Source organism: Anomalospiza imberbis, chromosome 13, assembly GCF_031753505.1.
Source record: "Anomalospiza imberbis isolate Cuckoo-Finch-1a 21T00152 chromosome 13, ASM3175350v1, whole genome shotgun sequence".
NCBI lineage: Eukaryota > Metazoa > Chordata > Aves > Passeriformes > Viduidae > Anomalospiza > Anomalospiza imberbis.
The window spans coordinates 7,841,286-7,868,179 of NC_089693.1; the positions used below are offsets into that span (position 1 = coordinate 7,841,286).

The following is a 26,894-nucleotide window of genomic DNA, read 5'->3' on the forward strand; positions in this document are numbered from 1 at the left end:
CGCGCGGGCACTTCCGGGCGGGAATTTCGGGGGACGGAGCCGCGGCCCGGCGGTCCCGGGCGGCCCCCGGCCCCATGGCCCAGCGCATCCTGTCGCTGGCGGCCGAGGAGGGCCCCGAGCGGCTGCAGGAGGCCCTGCAGAGCCTGGCGGAGGGCGAGGTGCGCGCTGCCCGCGGGCCGGGCGGGGAGCGGGGATGCGCCGCGGGCGGGCGGCGGCTCACGGCGTCCCCTTCTCTTGCAGCTGGGCGACATGGTGACCAGGCAGGCCCTGAAGGGGAGGGAGACGGCGGCTCTGCTGAGAGGGATCTTCAAAGGTGGGCGATGAGTGCGCTGCCCTCGGGGGGCTGCGGGCCCAGCCCTGGTGGGGGCCGGTGGCTGCAGCCCGTGCTCAGCAGCACAGGGAGGCGTCACTTTTGGTAAGAAAGCCGCTCGTCAGGGCTGTCACAGGGAAGCACGACACCCGGGGAGATAGCAAACTGGACTAGAGTTGTGAAGAGCCCGTGGTAAGCGCGGTTTGAGAGCCCTTAGGTACCTTGCAGTAGCACTGAGCTGGGCAGATGAGGAGAGCTAATTGCCAAGCTGGTTCTTCTCAAAGTTTTGACACTTCCTGGTCTCCGGCTGCAGGCTGAGTGAACCACAGGATGTGCTAACAGCCTGGCCGACTACTTCATCCAAGTATCTCGTTTCCTGTTCTCTGGGGTTTTTTATTTATTTTGTCAGATAGGTAAAATAGGAAGTTGCAGGCAGGTGACAGTTTATCCCCGCTGATTTCCTGCAGTTTAGCAACATATTACTTGCATAACTTTTCTCCCCATTCTTTTGTCCCTCTATTTTCTTGCTGTAAGGCTCCCCCTGTTCCCAGAGAAGCGGTGTTCTCAGGAGACTCCAGGTTTACAAGCACTGCGTCCCGCTAGTGGAGTCAGGGGACCTGCATTTGGGCAAGGTGTCTGAAATCATAGGACTGCTGATGCTGGAGGTAAAGCTCCATTGGGCTGGCTTTCCTGGGCTCTGCTGAGTATAATTTAATATGTAAATTGAGATACTTCACTAAGCCACTGAGGAAAATTAGTTGTATCCTTTCCTTGGATCTTCCCTAGACTAAATTAGCTGGTGTTGGAGTTGGCTCTGTGTGTGAATTTGATTATCTTTAGATATTTAATCTTAGGCTCAAAACTCTAAACCTATAATCACATAATCTTGATTTATCACTCTGTTCTGTAAAGAACAGTACAAAACGAGATGTCAGGGCTGAATTTTCCTTTAAAGGGAGCATTTCCCTGTAAGAAATTCTGTCTTCTGCTGGGATTTGGTGACAGTTTGGGTGTGTACATGGAATTCTGTGTACTGCCTCAGGCTCTCTCCTGTTGTATGTTCTCCCAGGCCCGTCAGCTGCCAGGCCATGCGTTAGCAGAGCTTGCCAGCCTGTTTGTGGATGTCATTAAAGGGGGCAGCCTGACCAATGGGAAATCCTTGGAGCTCTTTTCCACTGTTCTCACGGCCCTGGCCAGTTCAAAGGAGAACCTGGCTTATGGGAAAGGTAACCTCCTATCAGCTCCTTCTCTGCAGCTTGTACTCCCTTCCTCTGGAATCAACTCCTAAGACTTTTGCTTTTTCAGGTGAACTGAATGGGGAAGAGTTTAAGAAACAGCTGATAAATACCCTCTGCTCCAGCAAGTACGTGTGTCTGGCAGGTCTTGGTTACGTGGCAAAGCATTGTGTTTCACATTGTGCTTGGAAAAAGGCATCACCATGGGCTGTGTGTCCTGTCATCCTTGAATCTGTGCCCTCTCTGACAGTGTCTTCTCTAGCTGGGAAAGCAAGGGAGCACCCTGTTCCCAGATCTTGTGAGACTGTTGCATGAACTGGTCTCAGGAAGTGCTTGGTTTTATTCCTTTTCTGGCATTTGTTATTAAAGGGGCTGGGGCAGTTGAGAACTATGGAAATGTAGGTCGTTAGATTGGTGCTGATGATTTCTGGTGGAAATCTGGCTTCTAATTTTAGTATGAATGTAACAGGGAAATGGTGACATTGAATATTTGTGTAGGAGGGGAGAGCTAAACGATAGTCCAGCTTGCTCTTAATCTTCCAACATATCTTTGTTTTACCAGGTGGGATCCTCGGTGTGTGATACATCTTGCCAACATGTTCAGGTAATTCTTTTTCTCTTCAACATCAACTTGTGCCATGGTTCTGTCTGTGTCCTATTTCATAAGCAGTTTGGGGCAAGTACAAATAGGAGGGCCGATTATACCAGGCAGAGCACCATGGATGGTTGGTCAGTGAGCATCCACACCAAATTTGGATGCAAAACATATCAGGGCGTGGCGTCATGGTTTTTGTTCCATGTGTGAGTGAACCTTGGCAAATAAACAAAATATTTATTTAAAAAAAAATCTTTGATTCAACAGGGATATTCCACTATCAGGAGAGGAGCTGCAGTTTGTGGTGGAAAAGGTCCTTAGGATGTTCTCCAAATTAGACCTGCAGGAAATTCCCCCTCTGGTCTATCAGCTGCTGCTGCTTTCTGCAAAGGTAAAAGCTCACAGGAGCTGAATTTCCCCCAGGTTTAGTCCAACAGAAAAAAAAAGTCCAGAGTGATGTGTAGTCTGGATTTTGGCAGGGATTCTGATTGTTCCCAAACCATGCTGTAGGGACACAACAGAACACCAGTAGGTTTTGTTTCCTCTAACTCCCTCTAGCCTGAGGAAGCTGACTGCTCAGAGAAAGGTGGGATCTTGGTCTTCCTTGTGGGAAAAGAAGCAAACCTGTGGGAAATAAGGGATGAGCACAGACCTAGCAGACAGCAGAGATGATTGGTTTTTCTCAGTGTGGTTTTGCTCACTCTGTGATCTGCATGCTACAATAATAGCTCATGCACTATGATTGTCTACTGGGCTGTAGTCTGACACTGGGAATGTGTCATCTCCTGTGCTCTCTCCAGAGCAGAGACTGCCAGGGACATCTCTGCCCTTTGACAGGGTGATCTGGCTCTTTTCCTTGCTTCATCTGTGACCAAGTCAGTGCCAAAATGATCCAAAGACAAATTATATGTGTGTTAGAGAGGGTCATTTGGGTCCACTGGCCAAAATGTATTGTTAGACTTAAGATTAGAAATTTGAAAGCCTTCCCAATTGATTAAAACATAAAGGATCCTTTCTAATTAATAACAACTTCAAAAAAAAAAAAAAAAGACAGTCAGAACACCTGAGAGCTTGAGTTTCTTCCAGCTATTCGATAATGCAGTCAAAAGAAATAAGTGCAGTCAAAAGAAATATGAAAACTGGAGATCTGGAAATGAGCCATAGAGGAGTGCTCACCTGCGTGAGCAATTTATGGAGGGAAATGAAAGATACCCTGAGATTTGTGATAGGTGTGGGAATTGAGTTTTGTTCTCTGGGATACTGCAGGCCCTACAATGGCTTAATGTAATGTCCTGCCTTGCAGGGCAGTAAGAAGACTGTTTTGGAAGGAATCATCAGTTTTTTCAATCAGCTGGATAAGAGACAGAAGGAAGAACAGAGAGTTCCTCAGTAAGTTCTTGCCCTGTCACTCCCTTTCTTTACTACCTGGGTACTTGTAGTCACACTGCTCCTGCCCAGGGCTTCTTGAATTTGAACAGTTAAACCTTGTACAAGAACATCCTTCTTGATCCATAAGGAATGATTTCTAGCTTTGGATGGCTTGTTATTTTCTGGTAAAACTTACAGGTCAGTGGACCTTGAGGTGGCCACAGTGCCCCTGGACCAGCTCCGCCACGTGGAAGGCACCGTTATTCTCCACATTGTTTCTGTCATCAACCTGGACCAGGACCTGGGTGAGGAGCTAATTAGACATCTGAAGGTATGGCAAAGATGGAGCAGAAGTTCTTGAAGATACTGAAGCAGGGTTTAAAAATTGAGTTTATTATCTGGACAAGGGATTTAATAATTTTTATGACTGCAGTCATGTTCTCTTTAGTGAGTGTTGAGATATGTTTGAAGAGACATATGCCTGATGGCTTCTTGAATTTCCAGGGTGTTTCAGTAAAGACAACAAGTTTTCTCACTGCTCCTTGCTGTTTCCTAGACTGAGCAACAGAAGAACCCTGGTAGAGCCCTGTGTCCCTTCAGTGTGGCTCTTCTGCTGTCAGTTGCTGTAAAACACAGACTGCAAGAGCAGGTATGTGCTTGATAAGCTTGCAGAGAGCTTCCATGGGGATGCATTCTGCACTCCCTGTAAAGGAAAGGAAGCATGGTTAGGTCAGAGTCCCATCAGAATTAGGCTTAAAATGGTTTCAGAATGCTCATGGGTAGGCAATTAGATCATTGGTATGCTGTACTTTACTGAACACTCTAAAAGACCCCAGAGCAATATCACAATTTTCCAGAGTAGTGATTCCTGTGGGTTGGTATTGTAGGATGAGAAGAAAAACAGTCTATTTTTCTAATGTTTTGGCTCTGTGGTGGCCACATGAAGAGCATCTGGCAGCAAGTCACCCTCCTTGAGGCACTTAATGAGACTAGTGTATTTGTCCTGACAAAGAAGTGAGTTAAGATTTTTGGCAGGCTGTAGTGGAACTTGTGTCTGGCTGGTGCTCTTACTGGAACATACCCAAAACTATACAGGTCCCATTTCAAAGATCATTTCCTCACACGTAATGATTTTATGTTCCAGATATTTGATTTCTTGAAAACATCAATCACAAGAAGCTGCAAGGACCTGCAGTTCCTTCAGGCCTCCAAGTTTCTGCAGGATTTGTTTCCTCAACAATATGATATAACTGCTGTCATTCTGGAAGTGGTGAAAAATAGGTGAGTTGCTGCCACGTGCTGCAGAACATTCAATGGGCTTTAGAAGTGGGGAGAGTTTCAGCTTTGTTAAAACACTCTAGGATACTAAATACTTCTGACCACGTGCTGGCAGGGATCAGTGTCAAAATCCAAAGGTTTTATCCCAGTTTTATATTAGCGAATTAAAAAAAAAAAAAAAGCAACAACATGTGGCTGTATAAATCTGCTCCTTCTATCTCAAATCTCAGGGTCTGGTGGTACAAAGGACTAAACTGATCAGGGCCTAATCTGCAGTGAGTCATGCTGCTGGCTGTAGTTTGTGTTCTGATCAAGGGATGAGGAGTAGGTTCACTGTTTAAGCTGGTTCACTGGTTAGTCCTTTAAACATCCTGTGGAATAGCTCTGGTCTGTCACCAGTTGTCCTTTAGTTTGATGGGAGGCATTCCTCTTCTGTTTTTCTCTGACTTGAAGATCTTGACATCAGTAGAGTACTCATGCATTGCAACTGTAGCCTGCTGTTACATTCAGGTCAGACCTGAAGGCACATCATTCCCCATGGTGAGGAAACCTTTGGGCTGGAAACAAATTCTGATGGAGAACCAGGACTGCAGAGATGTGTTGAGCACCTGTCCCTCAGCCTAAGGACAGTCACAGGGTTATGAGGGCTGTCGTCTTCCCTGCTGTCATCAAGTGTCTCTCACTGCTGCTTTGGACCCTGGAATGACTGCAGAAGATTTCACTCTGCTGTAATCCAAACTTCCCTATGACTAAGTTGTTTCTTTCCTCATCTATTTAATGCTTTCCTCAGTGCATTTGGTTGGGACCATGTTACTCAGGGCCTGGTGGATCTTGGCTTCAGCCTAATGGAATCCTATGAACCAAAAAAGCCCTTTGGAGGAAAAGCTGCTGATAACAGTTATGGCCTTTCAAAAATGCCAGCCCAGCAGGCTTGCAGACTGGGAGCAAGTATCCTGCTGGAAACGTTTAAGGTATTGTAGGTTTTGGAGAAGTATTTTTTTGGTGGGGGGAGAACAACTCTGTTCTTATTCTGTGCTGGTAAACAGTGTCAAAACCTTGCCTGCTATATCCATTGTGAGTGTTTTGCAAACAATGCTAGATTTTGTCTCCTATTTGACCCTTTCCAGCCATCCTCATGAAGATCTAATTCTAATCTGTTCCAGCTGTCATGATACTTGTGTAATCCCTATTACAGTTTCCAAGAAACTGCAGAGGTAGAGAACGTAGAAAAATTCAGACAAGGTGGGATTGAAACCCATTAATCTTCACCAATCTGGTAAATTTTCATCCCATAGATGATTGGAACCATTATGTTCTGAGTGTACTGTGTGTGCCTTGATATGCTGGTTCTGATTGTCCTGGGATGAAATCTGAATCAAGTAGTGTGGACTTAGCTGAAAGGGGACTTCTGGTAACCATCCTTGCTTACCTGTCAGATCTGGATTTGCTTTGTACTGTACAATGCCTGTGCTGTGAAGTACAGGAATATCTTAAAGGTTTGGATTTTTATTTATTGTTCTTCCTCATTCAGGTTCATGAGCCCATCAGAAGTGATATTCTTGAGCAGGTCCTGAACAGAGTCCTCACAAAAGCAGCGTCTCCTGTCAGCCACTTCATAGGTAACAGAAAAGAGAGAGAAATGTGCTCTGCTCTGTGGACAGTCACAACACAGCTCCTCAAAACACATTATAGAATCACAGAATTGGGTTTGGGTTGGATGGGACCTTTGAAGGTCATCTAGTCCACTGCCTTGTAATGAGCATTGAGATCTTCCACTAGACCAGGTTGCTCAGAGCCTCATCCAACCTGACCTTGAATGTTTCCCGTGTTTCAGCACCCTCGCTGTAAAAAATTTCTTCCTTATATCCACTTTAAATCTACCTTCTTTTAGTTTAAAACTATTCGACCTATTCTTATCACAACAGCAACTGATAAAAGGTCTGTCCCCATCTTATAAACCCCATTTGTGTACCAAAAGGCCACAACAAGGTCTCCCCAAAGTTGGCTTCTCCAGGCTGACCAACCCAAACTCTCTCAGTCCATCTCAATAGCAGAGGTACTCCAGCCCTCTGAGCATTTTAGTGCCCCTCTGGACCTGCTCCTGCAGGTCTCTGTCCTGCTTGTGCTGAGGACCCCAGAGCTGGGCACAGTACTCCAAGGGGGCTCTCACCAAAGTGGAGTAGAGGGGGAGAATTCCCTGCTTCAAGTTGCTGGCCAAGCTGCTTTTGATGCAGCCCAGGATGTGATTTGGTTTCAGAAGTACCTACTGAAGTGGCCTGAAGCCAAGAAAATCAGTTGTTCCCTGTCCTCTGACTGAGGTATCAGCTGTATCAGATTGCCTTGCATTCATCACAGGTGAAAAATATGTTTGCAGGCAGTTGCCATGGAACAGCTGACGCACAGAAAGTCAGAATCATCAGTCAGTTGCCTGTTCCACGTTCCCAGCCTTGCCTTCTCCTCGTCCTTGGCCTTGGGAGCCACTGAGGCTGCTGGGATGTCAGTGCTGCAGCCTCTTCCCTTGCATCTCAGTGCCCTCTGGTGGGGTGAGGCCCTTCAGCTGGGCTGGGAGCATTTTAGTGCTTGGTGTCTGCAGTAGACTCAGTTTGTCGATGCTTATTTTATCATGACCTCTCTGTGTCATGGAAGGTCTTTGATTAGTCTGTAATTGTTAGCTCTGCAGACATCTTCTGCTCAGGCTTTTCTGGCCCCTTGGCATCAGCTGTTCTTTTTGTCCTTTTGTTTTTCAGACTTGCTGTCCAATATTGTTGTGTCTGCTCCTCTCGTGCTTCAGACTTCATCCTCCAAAGTCACTGAGACCTTTGACAATTTGTCCTTTCTGCCCATTGACACAGTGCAAGGGCTTCTCCGGGCAGTACAGGTAAAGCTTTGCATTTCTCCGCGGATCTCCTTGCTACTTTAGTTCCAGTGACAGCTCTGGGCCACAATTATATGCATGATCTGATAACCTTCCTCATGAAATAAGCCTTCATTCTCTGCTGTGGGTTGTTTGGTGTAGCATGGAACTGTTCTTCAAGCATGGATTTGCATGTGCCCTCTAGCAGAAAGCATATGGTGTGGTCTGGCACAGGACCAAAACTGCTCTGTGCTGACCTTTCATCTGGAAGATTCCCAGATGCTGCACCCTGTAGAAAACTAAATCTACAGTGTTTAGCTGAACAGCTGTAGCTGTCACGTTGATTTTTCTCCTTCCAAGCTCCATGTCAGTGTTCCTCTTTGCCTGGGCTGAGATATTGCCCTGGTGTTTTAACTTTTACCTGCTTTGTCCAACCTGGGGGTAACAGTTATTTTCCTAAGCCATTGCACTGTGTCCTCACTAACCTGCTAAGGTGTCTCACTGCCACAGCTCTCTGGGTTTTCTTGTCTATTTTAAAATGTTTTGGTCTTCCTACTGTACTGATGACAGTACTGGAAATGCAGGGCCAGATGGGCCTGAGGAAGATGAGCTCATATGCCCCAAGGGCTTGGCATGCCTTAGTGCTTTTCTCTCCAAAGGTTATTTTCCTTTCCAGCCTCTGCTCAAAGTCAGCATGTCAGTGAGGGACTCCCTGATACTTGTTCTCCAAAAAGCTATCTTTTCCAGGTAAGCTGGGGAGAGGATTCTTTGAAAAAAATTCTACAACTCATTTATGGTTTTGGAGCAGAAATATTTTTATTTTGGGCTAAGTATCTTCTTAGAATGTTCTTCCCATAACTAGATAGTGACATCTCCTGTCCCTTTAGCCTGGAATTGTGGTACAGTCACAGCTCCACTGAATTGAGACGCAAATCCCAACCCCCCATCTGAATGGATGGGCTTTGCAAGTTCAGAAAGCTGTTGGGAACTCCAAATACATAGGCAAAGTTAAAACCAATTGCAACATGTGTCTAGCACAGCTGAATACATTCAGGGAGGGTCTGGAAGGAGCCACTGATCAAAATGCTGAGCTGCCACATTCCTTCTGATCCCTTACAAGGTGTTGGCTTGGTCATGCTTTGAGCAAACCATCCTGCTGTGATTGTAGACTGGATTTTGTTGGCCACTGGCTGCCTCGTTATGAATATAGAATTCAAAATTTGGGATTATTTTTCAAAGCAAGGGACTTGGTCTTGGGAAAGAATTGGCATTTCTGTGAGTAAAGCAAAACACCAGGTTTTTATTAGAAATTTTCCAACTCTGAGGTCTGTGACACTCTCCCAGCTTTCAAGGGATATTTAATACTTGGGTCTTGGCCTGGGCTCTCCCTGAGTGCAAGCATTGTAAGGACAGAAAGGAGATTGAATATTGTGAGAGTGTAGAGCAGGGGAGTTTCCAGCAAACTGCCCAGCTCTATTCTGTTTGGGACAGTACTGCCCTTTTGGGAAATACAGTTGTACAGGGCCCAGTCACTCTGTATTTGTGGCCTTTTTTTCATTGCTGAGTTGATATTTTATGTGCTTCTGAGCTTCTTGCTTCCACGTTTCCTTACGTAACCCTCTTTCCTGTCCCAATTCCCAGGCAGCTCGATGCTCGTAAAGCTGCAGTTGCTGGCTTTTTGCTCCTGTTAAGAAATTTTAAGGTTCTGGGCAGCTTGTCCTCTTCCCAGTGCAGCCAGGCCATTGGTGCCACTCAGGTGAGTGCTGTTCTGCAGTCCCTGTGTGGCCATGTGAGACAGTCTGGTGTCTACTACTCACTCTTTGAAACAACTCAAAAGGGAAGTGTTCCCCCAGAATGGAAACAGAGCTTTAGTAAGGATTAGTCCTGGAAATCCAGCAAGGGTTTCCTTCCTCTAAGGAAAGCTTTAGGAAGTGCAATGTGTAAAGAGAAGCTGGCCTAGAGATGTTGCTTCTCAGAGTCATTCTCTGTTACAGCACCAGTGCTCTGGGGAGCATTCCCACTGCTCCATGACGATGATGAGGAGCACAAGGGCTATCTCAGTGACTGTTCAGGGGCCAGACCCTTACCACATTGCTCCTGTGTTGTGATATTGTAACCAGTATAACGTGACTAATGTTCCTTCTCAGGTCCAGGCAGATGTTCATGCCTGCTATAATTCTGCAGCTAATGAGGCCTTCTGCCTAGAAATCCTGGGCAGCCTGAGGCGATGTTTGAGCCAGCAAGCAGACGTTCGACTCATGTTATATGAGGTAAACATGGTTTCTTCTGTCTCTTAAACAGCCACAAGCCCTTCTGTGGTCTGATTCTTTTCTAACCTCGGGTAAATAACAATCATGTTATTGTGTAAAACAGCCTTTCAGCTCAGTTTTGTTCTCCATGGGACACATGTAACATGTTTTCACCCCTTCTGTTGCTGTTTTTTTTTTTTTTTTTTTTGACTGTTATAAACCCAAAGACATATTGATGTATCTTCTTCAGCTCATGCATTGTTTAAGAGCAAAAATATGTCAAAGTCTGTCTTGCTGTAGTAGGGCCTAGGGAATGCGAAGGATATTTGATGCCCTGTGAGGAGGAGTGGTATAACAGGCACTGGATAGATGTGGAGCTGTTGAGAGTTAATTATGGACTCCAAAGAAAACCCTGTCTGGAGAGTATGGAGAAACTTCCTTAGAGACTGCATCAGGGATCTGTCTTTTCTCCTCTTCCTTTTCAAGTTCTATAAAAACTTGACTGTCCTTAGGTCTGTTGTGATAGGCCTGTTATAAAGGGACATTTTTAGGTGCATATCTTAGGTTGTGCTATAACCATGGGATACCACCTTGAGAAAAAAGCCCTGTACCAGTCAGAGAGGTTTTGTTTCCTTCTTGTCTTGGGTTGGATTGACCTTTGATGAGCTGCAAGTTCTGGGTGTATTCGTCACTGTTGCTAGAAAACTTGTGCTTGCTTTATCCATCCACTGAGTTTTCTCAGTCTGCAGGATTTGTTGCCTCCTACAGTTTCCCCACTGGCTTGTTTTGCCTTTGAAGCAGGGTTTCACAGTTTGAAGTTGGATCTTGTGCTTGTGTTAAATAGCACTGAAAGTCACTCTGGGCTTGATGCCACTGCTGCTAGGGAGATACAGCTTGTGAGAGGGTCCCTGTGAGGAAATTCATACTTTTTCTGATTCATACCTTCTTTCTGTGGTGCCTTGGCTTTGCCAGGTATGGAGTTTTACACTGAGCACATTGTTACTTCCTCATGGTTCCTTGCGGTGCCAAAGTGTCGTTGCAATCTTATGACGCCAACTTATTATGCCTGTGGTTCATTTTCTCTGCTGTGTCAGCCAGCTTGTCCTTCCTTCCTGTCTCCAGGGTTTTTATGATGTCCTTCGCAGGAACTCCCAGCTGGCCAGCTCTATAATGGAAACACTGTTGTCTCAGGTAAAGTCCTGCTCCATGGTGAGGCTGCAGAATTCTGCACTTCAACCAGTATGGCAAACAATTCGGGTTAAATATTGGGGAAATTGTTTTCCCTCACACTGGAAACATGTTTGGGTGCTGTGACACTTCCCTAAAGAGGCGTTCAAAGCCCTGCTACGCTGAGAGAGCAGACTAGGTAAACGTCTGGAGATGGGTTCATTTCCTGCCATAGGGTGGAAGAGGAAGGATCTCTTGGAGCTCTTTCCAGCACTTCAGTTCTTAGGTGCTGTGGAAAGTGTGAGCTCAGAGAAGTTCTTTGTGCTCTCCCTGTTCCTTAGCACTGCACAGCAGTTACCCTCCCATAGTTCCCCAAGGATATGTGCTGACACAGTAATTATTGTTGCTGTCTTCCCATCGGGAGAATACCCAAGTCCATGTAGGATCTGGTAGGATTAACTCATCCCCCAGCAGTGTTGCTCATGGCAACAAGACAATCACATTTCCTCAATCCATTGGACAGGCTGTGCTTTCTTTGAGACAAGTAATTTTCTTCCCTTTAATCATCCAAAGAGTTCATGCTGACTAATTCCAGCTTTCCCATGACAGTATAGGGTCTGAGAAAGGAACATGAACAGAGCCAAGACAGCTTTTGGGTAACAGAGGGCACTTAATAGTAACTTGGTGTAAAGGTGTAAAATTTTATAGCATCATTATGTATCTATAACTTTCTATAGCAGCAGCAGCTATTGATCCTCACTGTTTAAAGGAGGGGTAACACTGCAGGTGGGTTGCAAGTGATGTTACTTGTTGAGGCAACACAACAGCAAGTGGTCAGCTAATCCTGTTTTAGGGCACTGATGTGTCCTGGCTGAGGTACAGGAGCAACTCAAGAAGGGATTTTAATCACCAGTAGAGCAGATGACGTGGCTCATGTACTTGTGCAGTCCCCTTATCACAGTGCCAGGTTTTGCTCTCTAGAATGGGGTACAAAGACTATTATACTCTGTTTTCAAACATCCTAAGAGGCTCAGTTACCAAGTAACTGGTTATTTTTATTTCTTGTTTTCTCTGACAGATAAAGCAATATTACCTGCCCCAGCAAGACCTCCTGCCTCCACTCAAACTGGAGGGATGTATTATGGCTCAGGGAGATCAAATCTTTCTACAAGAACCACTGGTAAGAGCTATATTGGTTGGCCACAGCTGCAAGCTCATCTGTTACTAGCATTTTAGTTATCCTACATGAGCTGAATACCTTGTGCTTCTTCAGCCTCTTCTAGCCTGGAGCAATTCTTTTAATAGCAACAGAGCTGGGCATCTCACCCCTGCCTCAGGCTATTTATTAGAGCTCCCCAAGCATAGTGGTTGTGGGGACCTGTGTGAAAAATTCTCTAGGAATAGTGTTCTTCTGTTATCCTCCATTGAGTTCACCCTACAGGGATTTTTTTCCCTCCTTTTACTTAATTCCACATAAAATAGTTGTGCAGTGTGTGCGTGTAGCCAGGGGAAGAATTTGTCCTTTGGTTTTGCTCCTTTGAAATTGTTGGAGATGAGACCTCAATGATTTGTTGGATTTCCAAGGGAACAAATTCAAATTAATCATTTTGTTTTCCCCTAAGGAAGCTTGTGTGCAGTAGCACACCCGGGAAGGGCGCAGACACTTAGCTGGAGTGAGAGTCCCTTTGGAAATTCCCTTTCCATCCTCTTTCAGTACCTGAGGTGGCTGGGTGGAGGGAGCAGTGGGAGTTAAGTCTTTACATCCCATCTAGAAAAGCTCAGGCACAGAGCACTGTCTGAAGCTGGAACTGAGTAGCTTTATGTGAGATTACTGATCCCCTCAATTTGGGAATGAGGCATATCCTCAAGACTTAAGGCAGTTACAGAGGCAGCCACAGCCCTTTACATCCCACCATAACAGTCTGGCCCATGTCTACTGCTGCCAGTGACCTCCAGCTCAGAGGCTGAGTGTGACTGTGTGGCTGCTTCCTCCTTCCTCCAGGCCCACCTGCTCTGCTGCATCCAACACTGTCTTGCCTGGTACAAGAGCACTGTGCGTCTGTGCCAAGGAGCTGAAGATGACGAGGAGGAGGAGGAGGAGGGTGTGGGGTTTGAGCAAAACTTTGAAGAGATGTTAGAATCTGTCACACGACGAATGATCAAGAGCGAGTTGGAAGACTTTGAACTGGTAAATCAGATTTTCAGTTTGACTCAGTGGGAGAAGATGCCGAGTTCTTGTCAGGTTTTGAAAAGATTTTTCACTTGTTTCCTTTACCTCTCAGGATAAATCAGCAGATTTTTCACTGTCTTCTGGTGTCGGTGTGAAAAACAACATCTATGCCATTCAGGTGATGGGAATTTGTGAGGTTCTGATTGAGTACAATTTCAACATCGGGAATTTCAGGTAAAACATTAAATCTTACCCTCTAGCACTAGCTGTGCTATCATTTGCCCAGCTCTTTGGAGTACAGCCTCATTGCAGGCACAGGATGGTAGTGCCAACACAGAATCAGTGATCTGAGCATGAGTGCCTCGTGGTACAGCTACTCACAGAGCCTTGGGGAGTGTTTTCCTTTGGAATGTCATGTGACATTTTGTAGAAGAGCAGGTTGAGGAGGATTGGGTGAGGTATACACTGTTAGGGTGGCAGGGGGATGTAATAGGTTTCATCATTTAGGAAGTGTCATGGTGTAATTTGGCAGCTGAAGCTTCAAATGGGAAACTCCAAGAATGAATTTTTTTCCAATAATGCTTTCTACAATTTTACTGCAGTAAGAACAAGTTTGAGGATGTCCTAGGCCTGTTTACATGCTACAACAAACTCTCTGAAATCCTGAGGGAGAAAGCTGGAAAGAACAAATCTGCTTTGAGCAACAAAACTGCACGGAGCTTCCTGTCCATGGGTTTTGTATCTACTCTGCTCACAGCTTTGTTCAGGTGAGAAGGTGTCCAGTCCTCTGTGGAGCAGAGCCAGACAGCAATTCAAACCATGTGTTAGTGTGCTTGGAAAGGCTGGTGCAGCTCTTATCCTCTGAGTGTTCACTACAGGCTACCAAAACAAAGGGCCTTTTCCACCCTCAGTTCAGCCAGAGATTTTATTTGCAATTTCATATTAAGTTTTGGATCTCATAGGCCATCCCTGAGCTTCCTCTGTGCATCCCCAGTTCTCTGACAGTTCTGGTCCTGCAGGGACAATGCCCAAAGCCACGAGGAGAGCCTGGCCGTGCTGCGCTCCAGCACGGAGTTCCTGCGCTACGCTGTCAGCGTCGCTCTGCAGAAGGTGCAGCAGCTGGAGGAGACAGGACAGACGGACGGACCAGACGGACAAAATCCAGAGAAGATGTTCCAGAACCTCTGCAAAATCACACAGTGAGTCAGTGTGGCATGTGGAGACATCAGCAATGCATTTGGGGGGTTTTTGATTCTCAGGTAGGGTTTTGAAAGAAGAATGCAGTCCATAACTGTTTGAAACTGTTGTTGCTGGGTCGAGGTCACTGCCTTTCTGTGCTCCTGAGAAATCAAGTGGAGGCACTACAGTTTCTGTGCCATAGTGAGTGATACAGCTTTAATAACTTGGCCTGGAAGAACCAAATGCCATCAAACATTTTCAGCCTCTTTCTGGCTTCTTGTTCATAACTCATTGTCATAGAGAAGGTAAGATGATTACAGGCTGGATTATTGAGGCCTCTGGAATGCAGCAAAGTTAAAATTCACTTCGAACTACGGAACAAAACAGATGTATGAGGGACACAGCTTTAGAAATCATTTGTTTAGGACTCCTGCAAGATGCTTGAAGACATTCATGCATCTAATCCTTTGGAAATCCAAGAATGTGAACCATGTAAATGTCTTTTGGAATCTAGGTCATATCTGCATGGGGTCCTTTCAGAGCCCAGTCAGCAGAGAGCACAAAATGCAAATTACCCCTGCCATGCATAATGCCGGTTTTGTGTCTCACCCCCAATAATAGAGGCTATTTTTGTTGCAGTCATTAGGACTACATGTGAGCTACATGTTTTGCGTGATTGGACATTGAAACAGAATAAGATCATCTGGGCAGGCAACACAACTAATGAGAAGAAAGGAGAGGGAACAAAAAAGGGAAGAAGTGGGGTTAGGGAAGCAGGAAAAAGATGTTTGCCTACAAATAGAAAAGTCTTCTTTGGGCCAAACAATTTTGCTTTCCTCACAGCTTTTTACTTTGCTTTGCCTGCCTTTTCCTTTCTGATTTTATTTATAGAGAGCCCTGTAGTGAATTCTGACATTTCACAGAACCAAACTGCCACGAGTAAAGCTCTTTTTGTCACTGGTAGATTTGACACCAGTGGTCAGGGTAGTCTGAGAAAGAGGGAAAGCAAGGTGGAAGAAATGAGTGTAAAAAGATGGACTTGAAATGGGATTGGAAGGTCCCTCGGCACCTGGAAAGAATTAAATTATTTAGCTGTGCAGGAAGAATGCAGTAGCTGTTTTGCTAACATTGAAATAAAATCTGCTTAAAAAAAATCTCTTCCCCCAGCCTTCTTCTATAGGTAAAAGACCTTCCAGTTTAGTTATATTAAAAATATGATCCTAAGAGTAGATCTAGTTCTTGCCCTGTGCAGCCAGCTTTACTGGAGTAAATCTCATCTCCCATCCCACAGGGTTCTGCTTTGGAGGTACACTTCAATTCCCACCGTTGTTGAAGAATCAGGGAAGAAGAAAGGCAAAAGCATTTCACTTCTGTGCTTGGAAGGTTTGCTGCGGATCTTCAACACGGTGCAGCAGCTGTACTCTGCCAAGATCCCCCAGTTTCTGCAAGCCCTGGGTAGGCACATGGTAACATTCTGCTCTGGTTCCTACCCTCCAGGTTCCAGTCCATGTGTGGGCAGGTAGGGACCCAGCACCCTTTATCCCTAACTAGGGACAGATGGCTCTGGTTCTTGTCTCTCAGTAACAAGGTGGGCTTAGTAGCATAGGTTTCCACACCAGAGACAAGTTCTAGAGATCTATTTTACCTGCCTTTATAATAGAGCTCTCAGTCTGTCAGCAGAGGATAGCTGGGGTCTGATACAGCATTCATCTATTTGAAGTTTGCCTTTAACATGTTTTTCAGCTCACCGTGGTTCTGCAGTCTGTATTCCTCCTCTAGCTGTGAGCAGTCTTTCCCACTTTTGGAAATAAATCCTGTATTCTGCTCTTGGCATTTAGCTTTTTTTCTGCACCTTTCTGTCTCTGCCAGATATTACTGATGGTGACGCAGAAGAAACGGATATTAATGTCACAGAGAAAGCTGCCTTCCAGATCCGACAGTTTCAGGTGAGTACCACTGTGTGCTGCAAGTGTTCCAAAGCATTTGGGATTCTGGCAGGAAACACTGGTAGCTCTCTGTTGCTTGACCACAGGGTTGAGTATGTGATAGCAACTGTGGCACTGATTCACTAGCAGTTCAGAAAAGTTTCTGGTCCCTAAGGAAAGCTGAAGATCAGGGTGGGTGGATGTGCATGTGTTTTTACAGAACTCGAGGTTCTTCAGTGCAGCATAAACTTACCTGAGTATTCTAAAAGTCACACTGACCATATGCAGACTGTATGTAAGCACTCCTATCAAAAATCAGCACTTGTTCTTGAGAAGAGTCCTGTTTTTGTACTCTGTCATTCTCCTTGCTGCTGATCCCTTTATCTGCTTGCAGCTTCTGATTATTTGCTTATGCAACACATATTCACACTCAGGGGGTGTTTTCCTTCCCCTAACCAGAGGTCCCTGGTGAACCAGCTCAGCAGTGCTGAAGATGACTTCAATGCCAAGGAAACACAGTCACTCATCACTGTTCTCTCCACATTGTCCAAACTCCTGGACCCAGCCTCACAGCAGGTACTCCTCAGCCTTCACATGGTAGCTGGGTGTGGGAAGCAGATTATCAGATGGGGTTGGCATCTGTGGGCTCTGGCATGTGTGCCCTGCCTCCTCCCACAGACCACACCAGGTCAAAGGGACAGTTCTGTTACACTGTGAAGGGCTCTCCTGTCACACACCTGCAAGGACACTTCAGAGAAAGTTGTCTTGCCATCCCACTCGTGCACGTTCTGATCCTGCCTTTGAGCACCTGAATGATTTGTTTGCCTGAGCAGGGACTCCTAACACAGTCTCATTGTGGTGTGGCCTCCACATGGGAGTAGAGGCAAAAAAGGCCAGCAGACTCGTGTCCAGTCCAAACTGGCTGAGTGCCTAATTCCTTCCATGCAAGGAGTCATTTTCTAAAGTGCCCCAGTTTTACAAGCTAGGAACTGCACTAACGGTGCCAGAAGTCTGGAGTCATCATTTACCTTAAATTAAATGGAGCTGTTACTCTGTCCAAGGGAATGTATAGCCATTACCCTGTCCTGGATCTCAGTTTTTGACTTGTTAGTAGGCTAAGTGTCCTACGTGGAACTTCACAGAGCACAGCTGATTCCCTACTCATCTTTCTCTATGATTCATTGTCTTGGATTTTTATTACTAGTAGTAGTTTTGTGTTTTGAATTCTGTTTCAAAGTCATGGTATCTTTTCTCCTCTTAAACAGTTTCTTCAGTTCCTGACTTGGACAGTCAAAGTTTGCAAAGAAAATGCTCTTGGTAAGTAAGCTCTGAGGAGCATGTTTAGATGTGATATGTCAGGTCTGACATTAGACCCTAATATGCTCTGTCCTGGTTTTTCCTCTTTGTCAAGATACATTTGGGTCCCATTCTGTGGCAGATTGCCACAACATTGTGGTACAAGTATTAGAGAGGGAGCTCCAGCTCTAAAGCTATTAGCATTTATGAAGGAAAGGAAGCCGCTCACATACTTGACTTTTCTCCCTTGTTATTTAGGCTCAAATCGGGATTTATACTCTGCAAAGACAGTATTTGCCAGGGTTTGTATTGCACTTCCTCAGTGCTTTTGGTCACCATTTTTCTATAATCAAACAGCTCCAGTGGGCCATAGTTCCCCTTGCACTATTACAAGGGATGCCTGATGTTTTAAACCCTGCTTTTGTAGCTGGGGTGTTTTGATAGGATTTTCACCTACTGTTGAATCCATACTGAATCTGAGACTTTCCCTCAGTGGATGTCTGATGTTCCTAAGTAGCTATGCAAGCTCTGCACCTGGCACTGTGTCACTTTCTCTTCCCCACAGAGGATATTTCTTGCTGCAAGGGTTTGCTGTCTCTGCTCTTCAGTGTCCACGTTCTCTACAAGAGCCCTGTTGGTCTCCTGCGGGAACTTGCACAAGACATCCACGCCTGCCTGGGAGATATAGATCAGGTGTGATGCAGGAGCAGCTGAGCTCTTCCTCACATAGTGCTGTCAGAATTGAGTGCATCTCTGGTGCAAACTATGTGACAGCAGTTAAAGTCTTACCAGAATTTGTTTTCTGTCCTCTGCCCAGGACATAGAAGTGGAGGGTCGGTGCCATTTCGCCATAGTGAATGCCAAGACTGCAGCCCCCACTGTCTGTGTGAGTCAGAACAGCATGTGTGTGACACCTGCAGTGTCCAGGGCTACTGTGCTTGGAGCAGCTTGCAGGTTCCTGTTGTGCCAAACTCCTCCAAAACCCTGTTTTGTTATTGGTTTCTGTCTCAGCTGCTGGTTCTGGGTCAGGTGGATAAGGTCCTTGAAGAGGTGGATTGGCTTATCAAGAAACTCACCAGTCTGGGGTCAGACACATCAGGTAATGAAAGTGGTCCAGTTCTTACCATTACACCTCTGTCAAAAACAGGTAAAGACAGAGAGCAAAAAGATATTTGAGGATTTTGAGATAGCATCATCTGAGGTCAGGTTAAACTCTCCCTTGAGCTGGTTGTACATGAACAAAGTAAGATAAGGATGTTGTCATAAAATCTCTCCATTGATTACTCCCTTGCCCCACTGGGGCTTTATGCATCAGACACAAAGATGGTCTTTTGTGCCTCCCACCTGCACAACTGGATTAATTAGATATATATTCACCAGATATTCACCTCTTTCTTCTAGAAGACTCCTCTCAGGCATCAAACCAAAATCAGGCTCTGGAGAAAGGTGTAATTCTGCAGCTGGGAACTCTTCTGACAGTCTATCATGAGCTGGTGCAGACTGCACTCCCAGCAGGGAGCTGTGTGGACACCCTGCTGAGAAGCCTCAGCAAGACATACGCAATTCTCACCTCCCTCATCAAACACGTGAGTGTGCTCTGCTGACAGTGGGCTGCCTCAGAGCTAAAAACCTTCTCTCCATCTGCTGCACCAAGCTCACAGTGACCCCTGGCAGCAGCTATGCTGAGGACTGGGCTGTTGATCTCTTGAAGGAGTTGAGCCCTTGTTCTGTTGGCCCTCAATTTCGTGACCTTTCTGAGCAGTGATAGTTGTACCAGTGGAGATAAAAGGAAAGCTTCTCTCCAGATGAATTTGGCTTTGCATGGCTTGGAGTTGCTGTTTCCAGTGTGTGCTGTGGGTTCCTCTACACAACTGTGTGCACAATGAAGGGCACTCACAGTGCTCACCAGCCCTGCCCTTGCCACTCATTTCCATTCCCTGAAGCAGGACCTGGGGGAGCTGGGCCATGAAACTCCACAGGCCTGTGAAGCTCCTTTGAGATGAGGTGGTGACTGCCCCAGAGCTCTCCTCCCACAGCTCTGGAATGCAGACATGGCATTTGGGATATAACAAGCCACTGGGGAGGGTATCTGCAAATCCTGCCCTCCCCACTGTGCCATTGTATGAGCTGCTTTGAGCTCTGCCTGGATACAGGATGGGAACAGCACACCTAGAAGAAACTCCTTTTTTCCTTGCAGTATATCCAGGCTTGCCGCAGCAGCTCAACTACCATCCCAGGAAGACTGGAAAAGCTGGTGAGTGTGAGCACATTTCTGGGGAAATGGCTCATTGCCTTGAGTTAGGAGTAACACCAGCCTCTCTGTCTGCTCCTTTACAGGTGAAGCTCTCAGGTTCCCATCTGACCCCACAGTGTTACTCATTCATTACTTACGTACAGGTAAGGCCTAAACTAACTGGCACAATCACAGCCAGTCCATCTGATGCTGAGTGGTGTATCAGCTTCAGTACACAGGCACCCTTGGGGATTATTAATCTTCTTGACATGACCTGAGTTTCATAGAGTTCAAGCTTTACTTTGTCAAATATAGCATAAGACATTTCAGCACCGTTGGGACTGAGCATGCTGATTTCTGCTTGAGCAGGGAAGGAGCTGGGTTTTAGCTGGGTTTTTTTCCCCTCTGTTCATGTGGGGTTTTTTGGATGAGATTAATACTGCTGTTAACCACAATGGCAAATAAAGGTCAACAACACTGCAGTCATCACAGTGTGAAGTAATGTGGGTGCCAAAGACTGCAGTGCTGGAGCTAGGATTTATCTGCCTGGAGAGGAACTGGGTACTTGTGTGAGCACCACAGGAATTGTACAACATACTGGGGAAGGTGTCATGGTGTGCAGAGCTATCACTGCCGGGGACTTCTCATACATGCACATTTCTCAATGTATAAATTACGAAATTAGTTTCTTTCTTGGATTTTTGATTTTTTGAGATCACACCTAATTCTACCTTTATATTGCTACCTTTCTGTTATCTAGCTGGTAATGCTGTTAGCTGGAACAAGGACTTCTCTGGCCTTTCTTGGCTGGCCTTTCTTCTCTGCTTACCCTCTAATGACACATCTTTTGGCATTCTCCTTCAGAACATCCACAGTGAGAGCTTAGGCTTTGTAGAAGAGAAGAAAAAGAAGAAGAAAGAGGATGAAGCTGCTGCAGTCTCCACAGTAATGGTAAGACTGACTCACTCCATGAGAACATGGGCTGTAGTTGGAGGATCGAGGCTTGTGGTACCTGGTGGCTTCTTACAGATCACCAGACAATTTGTCATTTGGGCCTTTTAAGTAAAAATCAAATTTAATATACTGTAATTTCAGAAAAAAAGCTAAAAAAGCACAACCAAACAAAATACAAAATAAAAAACAAACAAACAAACAAACCAAACCACAACAAAAAAGCCATCTTCACTAAATGCAGCTTAAAATTAAAATCTTATGGACATGAAACAAAGGTCAGTCTGGATAGTCTGCCTTGTCTGGTATTTTTACCATTTGGGGTAAGCTATGAAATTAGAGATATGGGCTAATTTATTGGAACTGATATTGCATCCTCTTTAGGTGTTTCTTAATTTCATCAGTACATTTAAAGTTGAAGGAATGAATGGATTCCACTAAAGTAAAGCAGTTGAAAATGACTGGATTATTTGTTTGAGAGCAAGTGAACAGGCTGGCAGGCTCCTGGTCCTTGATGTCCTTTGTTTGAGCTCCCAGACAGCATTTCCTCCGTCTCATCAGCTGTCCCAGACATTCCTGTGATGTTAAGGGTTTAAAAATGCCACAAATAAGATCTCCCTAGCTTTTCCCTGAGTGTATGGAAATAGGCTGAAATGCTGCATGTCCTTCACCACTCTGTCACCATGGGGAACAAACACCAGTGGTGGTGAATAAGCAGGACAACAATGTGGTGAAACGTCAGGGTGCTCCTTGCTTGGATGGCTCGTGCTTGTGATGCCTTGGGAGAGCTGGAGCAGAGGAGCTGCTGACAGGGATGTCAGGGCTGTGGACTGCAGGCAGAGCACAAAACAATGCACGGGAGAGCTTCACTGCAGAACCATCTTGGGAGTCAATTTAAAGCTTGTGACAAAGCTGACAAGGCTTGCTGGGTGGGGCGGAACTGGTACAGAGCAAGGCTACCGAAGACTCTTCTCTAAACTGGGAATGTTGTGGTCTTCATGTCATGCTACAGTGCCATTGTGCCCTTCCAAATTTGACCCATCTCACTCCTCTCACATTTCAGGCCAAGGTGCTTCGGGAGACCAAGCCAATCCCAAACCTGATTTTTGCAATTGAGCAATATGAGAAGTTCCTTATCCATCTGTCCAAGAAGTCAAAGGTAATGTAAAGCAGAGAGATCCTCTGCAACCTGAACCTGGTGCAACAGTGGGATGAATGGCATGGTGGAGGGCTGTTAAAGTCTCTTTTAATGCTCAAATTAGGAAGGTGTAGGGACCTTTCAGCCCTTGCCCATGCTCCTGGCCCAACACAGCTGAATTGTTGCCACCAGCCCGTGCCAACATCAGTCCTGCCTGTGACCTGTGGTTCCTGGTGGAGCAGGAACATGCACACTTCGTGCCACCTTTCCTCACTCTCCCCCAGTCTGTGTCATGAAATGTACCACAATGAGGTCCTACATGAGAGTGACAGTAGCTGGCAATCACTTGGCTTTTAGGAGAATGTAAAAGGGCCCCTGGAGTGCATGGGGGCAGGTGCTTTTGCACCCACTTTGTGCTTCAGTCCTGCATTATTACTGTGATGGACTCTGTCCCAGTGCTGTGCAAAGGACTAGGCAGGGTAGAAAACTAAACTTAAGATGCTTATGGCTGAATGTTTTCCCTGCCTGGTTTCCCCTTGGTTGCTGCAGGTGAACCTGATGCAGTACATGAAGTTAAGCACCTCCCGGGATTTCCGCATCAACGCCTCCGTGCTGGACAGCGCCCTGCAGGAGCAGAACTCAGAGGATGCTGAGAACGAGCCACACAACGACCAGGTCAGGATTCATTTAGCTGCCCCTTACTGATAGGTTTCCTCCTCTTTAGAAGCCAGCTGTATTTGTGAGTTGTGCAGGAATGTGTGAGGTTAGAACAGCTTGTCTTTCCTGGGTTAGCTCTCACTAAGCTGATAGGAAGGAGTGAACAGCTTCTCTCAGAACATCCCCTATACCCCAAGCCCTCTGCCTCAAGCAGCCTTTATTTTCATGCACCAGCTCTGTGTCCCTGGTCTTGGGAAGTGAAACTGTTGGCCAGGATCAGACCTTTGCAACACGATGCAAAGTGGTTTTATGCAAGTTTTTGTAGATAAAGACCTAGCAGCGTAAATTCTGCAAGGCATCATTCTCCTCAGACCCATCTCTACTACATAGTTCTGGTGAAGGCAGTGCCACATGCTGGCTAAGAAAAATAAAGAGTTTACTCTGCTGATTGTCCACGTTTTTATTGGTGCTTCTGTCCATATTTTCCTGAGTATTTCAACAAGCCAAAACCCAGGACAGAGTCCTTGTCCTGTGCCACTGGTAGCCCGTGGTCAAAGTTCCAGCATGAACTGGGGAGGGGGTGGCCCATGTGGAAAGTCTCAGTGGCTGACAGGAATCCCATATTCAGGTGATTTTGTTAGTGAGAAAAAAAGAGCTAAATCCTGTTCTGCACAGCTGGCTTCTTGCTCTAGGTAAACATTCCTTGGACTACTCACACAAAAACAATCACACTCTACTGCTGCTCTCTCCCTCCCCTCTCCAGAGCAGCACAGCAGAGCAGACAGATGAGAACCAGGAACCCAAAAAGAAGAGACAGAGAAAAAAATAAACTGGGGTTGCTGCCACTGCCTCCTCTCACAGTGCCCGTTCCATGGTGGACTCGCCTTGGTCTCGGAGGCTGCAGATATGGAGGTGACGGTTTATTGCTTCTCTTGCCAAATACTTATGCCTTCTTCCTTTGTGTCCATGAGAGTGACTCTGGCCCCTGTCTCAGGTTTCACAGCTGGCTGCTGCCATCAGAAGTGCCTCTGCTATTTGAATCTTCCCCAGAAACATCCCTTCTTACAGCAAAATGGAAAGGAAGCAGCTGGGATCAGTCAGTCCCTGCCAAAAGATCTGCTTCTGAAAGGACAGGGAGGCTTTGGCACGCGGTCTGGACAACTGTCCTGGCACTCTGGTGTCATCATTGCTTCTCCAGCGAACCTTTGGTTATTTCAATTATCTGATAAATATCCAGTGCTTCCCCTGGAAGACAAGGAGACAGTCAGTTCCCTGCAGTACACTCAGACTGCGACGCAAGAGAGCGATGGTTGGGATTCGCTTTAGTTCAGAGCATCTAGCACAGAAAACCCTAAATTTATTCAAACTTCTGTTTTGGGTGGTGGTGAGAACGCAAAAACCAGCACCAGCAGGGAGCTAGGAACATGAGTGTTCTGCCTTGGAGTTGAAGCTGCTGTGTGCATCTCCTGAGCAGCGAGAGGCCACAGCTTCCTCTGCCCAGGCTGGTTTTGCTGTTATGTTTTGCTGACCCTGACTGTGATGCACTTGTTTCATTTGCCTTGTTCTAGGTGAAAAGTGCCCTTTTTGCCTACAGAGCACAAATCCTGTTTCTGAAAGCACCCTTTGCCTGTAAGAGTCCTAATAAAGGTTACTTAAGGGCAGAGCATCTGATGTGTGCAGTGACTGAGAGAACGAATCCAAGGGCAGGTTCTTCCCTTATCTGGGAAAGAGCTGGTGCACAGTGAGGAGGAGCTGCTTTCCCAGCCACAAGTTAAATGCTTGCAGCAATTGGAGGGTTACACTGAGTGCAGATAGGGATGACTTGAGGCCTTGGGACTGCTGAGGAAGCACCCAGCAACGCCAGAGCAGTTCTCTGAACAGAGCTGTGCTTGGCTAAGGGAGAGCAGGGGAGGAGGGAAAGAAACAAAAGCTGGGAAAGTTTGGGTCTGCAGGGCAAAATAGACAAAGCAAGGTTGCTGAGGTGCTTCCTTTCAGAGAATTAAATTTGGTTTGTGTTAGAAGTGCACAGGAGGGCTCCTCCAAGGGGCACAAAGCAAACAAAGTGTGGGCAAACAGAGCCAGGCCTGGCTCATCACTGTCACAAATATTTGGAAAGCAGCAACATGAACACTCGAGGACTGAGGAAAGAGGGGCAGGCTCCAGCACGGTGGCTGCCCTGTAGGTCAGATGATGTGTCAGGAACCAAGGGGCTCATGAGGTGCCTCAGCTGAACAGAGCCCTCAGGGAATGACTACTCAGGCCAAGTGCTCTGCGTAAGATGGGAAGGCTCATGCAGAGATTACAGGGGGCAGCTTGCAGGTGGAGAGGAGATTACAGGGAACACTGCTCACCTTGAGGGATGCCATACTTCTCCATCCCCATGGGATTTGATGGTGTCACACAGTTCATGGTCACCTCTTTCCTTAAGCACTGGTCAATATCCACTGCACTGAAGAAAGCCACTGACTGTGGCAGATCCTGGAGGCCCAGTTTGTAGGCAAACATGCACCTGGAGAGCAAGAAAGCAGGTGGGACAGTGCTGGACATCACCCTTGGTCTTGTCACACCCAGTTCCAATCAGCCACATTTACCCAACACTGGCCAGCCACCCCTCACAGGGTATTATGCACCCACATCAGTCAGCAGGTGGGGGCCAAGGTGCTTTCTAAGTCCTGGATAGCAGGAGGGTCAAGTATTGCTAAAGTGGGCATGGGAGGAACAGTAATGGTGCTTCCTTGGAAGTAATGGAGCCTCCTTGAGAAAAGGGAAGAATCTAGCTCCTCACTGCTGGCTAATCCTCCCTGGCAGGCAGAGCAGATGCAGGATTTTCCCAGCAGGAAGCCCTGTGCTCACAGGAGCCAGCACAAAGGCAGGAACATCAGGGTGCCTGCCCCACTGTGGCTGCAGGAAGGCTGTTTGTGTCATTCCTGCCTCCACACAGGAGAAACAGCTCATCTTGGCCAGCTCCTGTGTAACCAAATACCCCACGGTGCTGGGAAGGGGATTTGGCAAAGCTGGCTGGATCAATGGAGATCAGGAGCTTTCTAGGCTGAGCTTAGTTCTGCATGGGGCAGGGAAGCAGCAGGAACACGCCAGGCTGTGGGAGGGGTGACAGCGCTGGTGCTCACAGCAGAGATGAGCCATGCCCTCTGCTGTCCCCTGAAGGCAGCAGGGGATGAGGGATGGGACAGTTTCAGGCTCCCAGCTCTTCAACCAAGCCCAAAGGCTGCTGCCATGTGACAGTTGCAGACCTGAAGGGAGTAGGAAGAAATGCATTGAATCCCAGCAGAGCCAGTTACTGGCTTCATCCCTGCAGGGCCAAAAGCTGATGATAAAAAAAAGCTTTTGCCAGCACATCATCCCTGGAAATCAAAGCTGAGGTCAATTTATAGCCACCTGAGTCACACATGAAAGAACTGCAGCCCCCAGTGCTGCTAACTTGCTGTGAGCAGAAGAAAACTGCTCTGCACCAGCTTGCTATAGGCAAAGCCAACCACAGCCCCTGGGGCTTGTCTGTCCCACTCTGGAGTCACTGCTGCTCCTCCCCAGGACACACCAGAGCCATCACGTCTCACCTTGTGAGGAGGTTGGTGATCTGCAGGGCCAGGGCTGCCCGGTAGCGATCCTGGTGCTGGACCAGGTACCGCACCTCGTCGTGGATGCTGATGCAGAAGCGCCCGTTGATGTCAAACTCCTCAAACAGCCACTTCATGGCAACCAACATGAGGTGCAGGTAGTCAACAGCCGAGCTCTGCACCACCCAGTTCACTCTGCTGGTCACGAACTGGTGAAAGGAAAGATGGACAGGAAGAGAGCACTGCAGTCAAGGGCACGGTACCCGTTCAGGACAGCTCCTGGGAGAAATCTGTTAAACTGAGGGTGGTTGGGTTTTCTTGGTGGCATGGAGATAAAGGTACAATGGGTTTCCTGAATGGCTACAAGAGCCTAGTGGGCCTCCAGCAATCTAAGAGGGGCTGAACATCAGGTAACCACTTCAGAATAGATAAGCAAAGCCAAAATCTCAGCATCTCAGAGCTGCATCCTTACCTCCCCCTTGACCATGGCAGGCTCCAGGGCCCTGCTGATGTGACAGCCCAGCACTGGGGTCTGTGGGGAGGGGGATAAGGCAATGCTTTCCAGCTTGTTGAACATCTCAGACTCGGTGCCTCCAGCCCACACTCTTTGCTCCACCACGTTCCACTTCTTCTCCCTCCTGGACCTGTGGGGCACAGGGGAGGTTTGCTGAAAAAGTGGGAGGGGGTTGCAGGTCCCCATTTGAGACCCTCAAA

At 46.8% G+C, this 26,894-nt stretch overlaps 2 protein-coding genes across 3 annotated transcripts in view; one reads left to right on the plus strand and one right to left on the minus strand.

The window, feature by feature from the left end:
• On the plus strand, nucleotides 1–24,271 carry FANCI (FA complementation group I). Of its 2 annotated transcripts, none has more exons than XM_068203739.1 (37): nucleotides 1–158; nucleotides 241–313; nucleotides 845–975; nucleotides 1,380–1,536; nucleotides 1,616–1,673; nucleotides 2,108–2,149; nucleotides 2,408–2,531; nucleotides 3,444–3,529; nucleotides 3,707–3,839; nucleotides 4,065–4,157; nucleotides 4,653–4,789; nucleotides 5,577–5,757; nucleotides 6,318–6,405; nucleotides 7,534–7,664; nucleotides 8,317–8,387; nucleotides 9,282–9,396; nucleotides 9,788–9,910; nucleotides 11,012–11,080; nucleotides 12,135–12,236; nucleotides 13,059–13,244; nucleotides 13,339–13,460; nucleotides 13,829–13,993; nucleotides 14,246–14,425; nucleotides 15,697–15,860; nucleotides 16,275–16,351; nucleotides 16,790–16,906; nucleotides 17,596–17,647; nucleotides 18,192–18,319; nucleotides 18,444–18,512; nucleotides 18,638–18,725; nucleotides 19,028–19,212; nucleotides 19,824–19,880; nucleotides 19,964–20,023; nucleotides 20,724–20,810; nucleotides 21,874–21,969; nucleotides 22,498–22,623; nucleotides 23,369–24,271. In XM_068203739.1, the coding sequence occupies exons 1-37, from the start codon at nucleotides 75–77 to the stop codon at nucleotides 23,432–23,434; spliced, it is 4,023 nt and encodes a 1,340-aa protein (XP_068059840.1). In that variant the 5' UTR covers nucleotides 1–74; the 3' UTR covers nucleotides 23,435–24,271. The 2 variants fall into 2 exon arrangements, with proteins under 2 accessions (XP_068059840.1, XP_068059841.1); XM_068203740.1 differs by having other exon boundaries at nucleotides 19,031–19,212.
• POLG (DNA polymerase gamma, catalytic subunit) overlaps nucleotides 23,051–26,894 on the minus strand; it is a 10,535-nt gene continuing 6,691 nt past the window's right edge. The window contains exons 19-22 of the mRNA XM_068203741.1: nucleotides 26,653–26,824; nucleotides 26,181–26,389; nucleotides 24,957–25,114; nucleotides 23,051–23,850 (exon numbers count right to left, since the gene is read on the minus strand). Of these exons, the coding sequence (XP_068059842.1) occupies nucleotides 23,789–23,850; nucleotides 24,957–25,114; nucleotides 26,181–26,389; nucleotides 26,653–26,824 (601 nt within the window). The 3' untranslated portion in view covers nucleotides 23,051–23,788. The remainder of the gene's footprint in view (nucleotides 23,851–24,956; nucleotides 25,115–26,180; nucleotides 26,390–26,652; nucleotides 26,825–26,894) is intronic.

What these genes read in the sequence shown, in the direction of transcription:
- FANCI (XM_068203739.1), top strand. Translation starts at nt 75, where the DNA reads ATGGCCCAGCGCATCCTGTCGCTGGCGGCCGAGGAGGGCCCCGAGCGG. An exon ending in AACACAGACTGCAAGAGCAG is followed by an intron (nt 4,158 to 4,652) that starts GTATGTGCTTGA and finishes TTTATGTTCCAG; the next exon opens with ATATTTGATTTCTTGAAAAC. An exon ending in CTGGAAGTGGTGAAAAATAG is followed by an intron (nt 4,790 to 5,576) that starts GTGAGTTGCTGC and finishes TGCTTTCCTCAG; the next exon opens with TGCATTTGGTTGGGACCATG.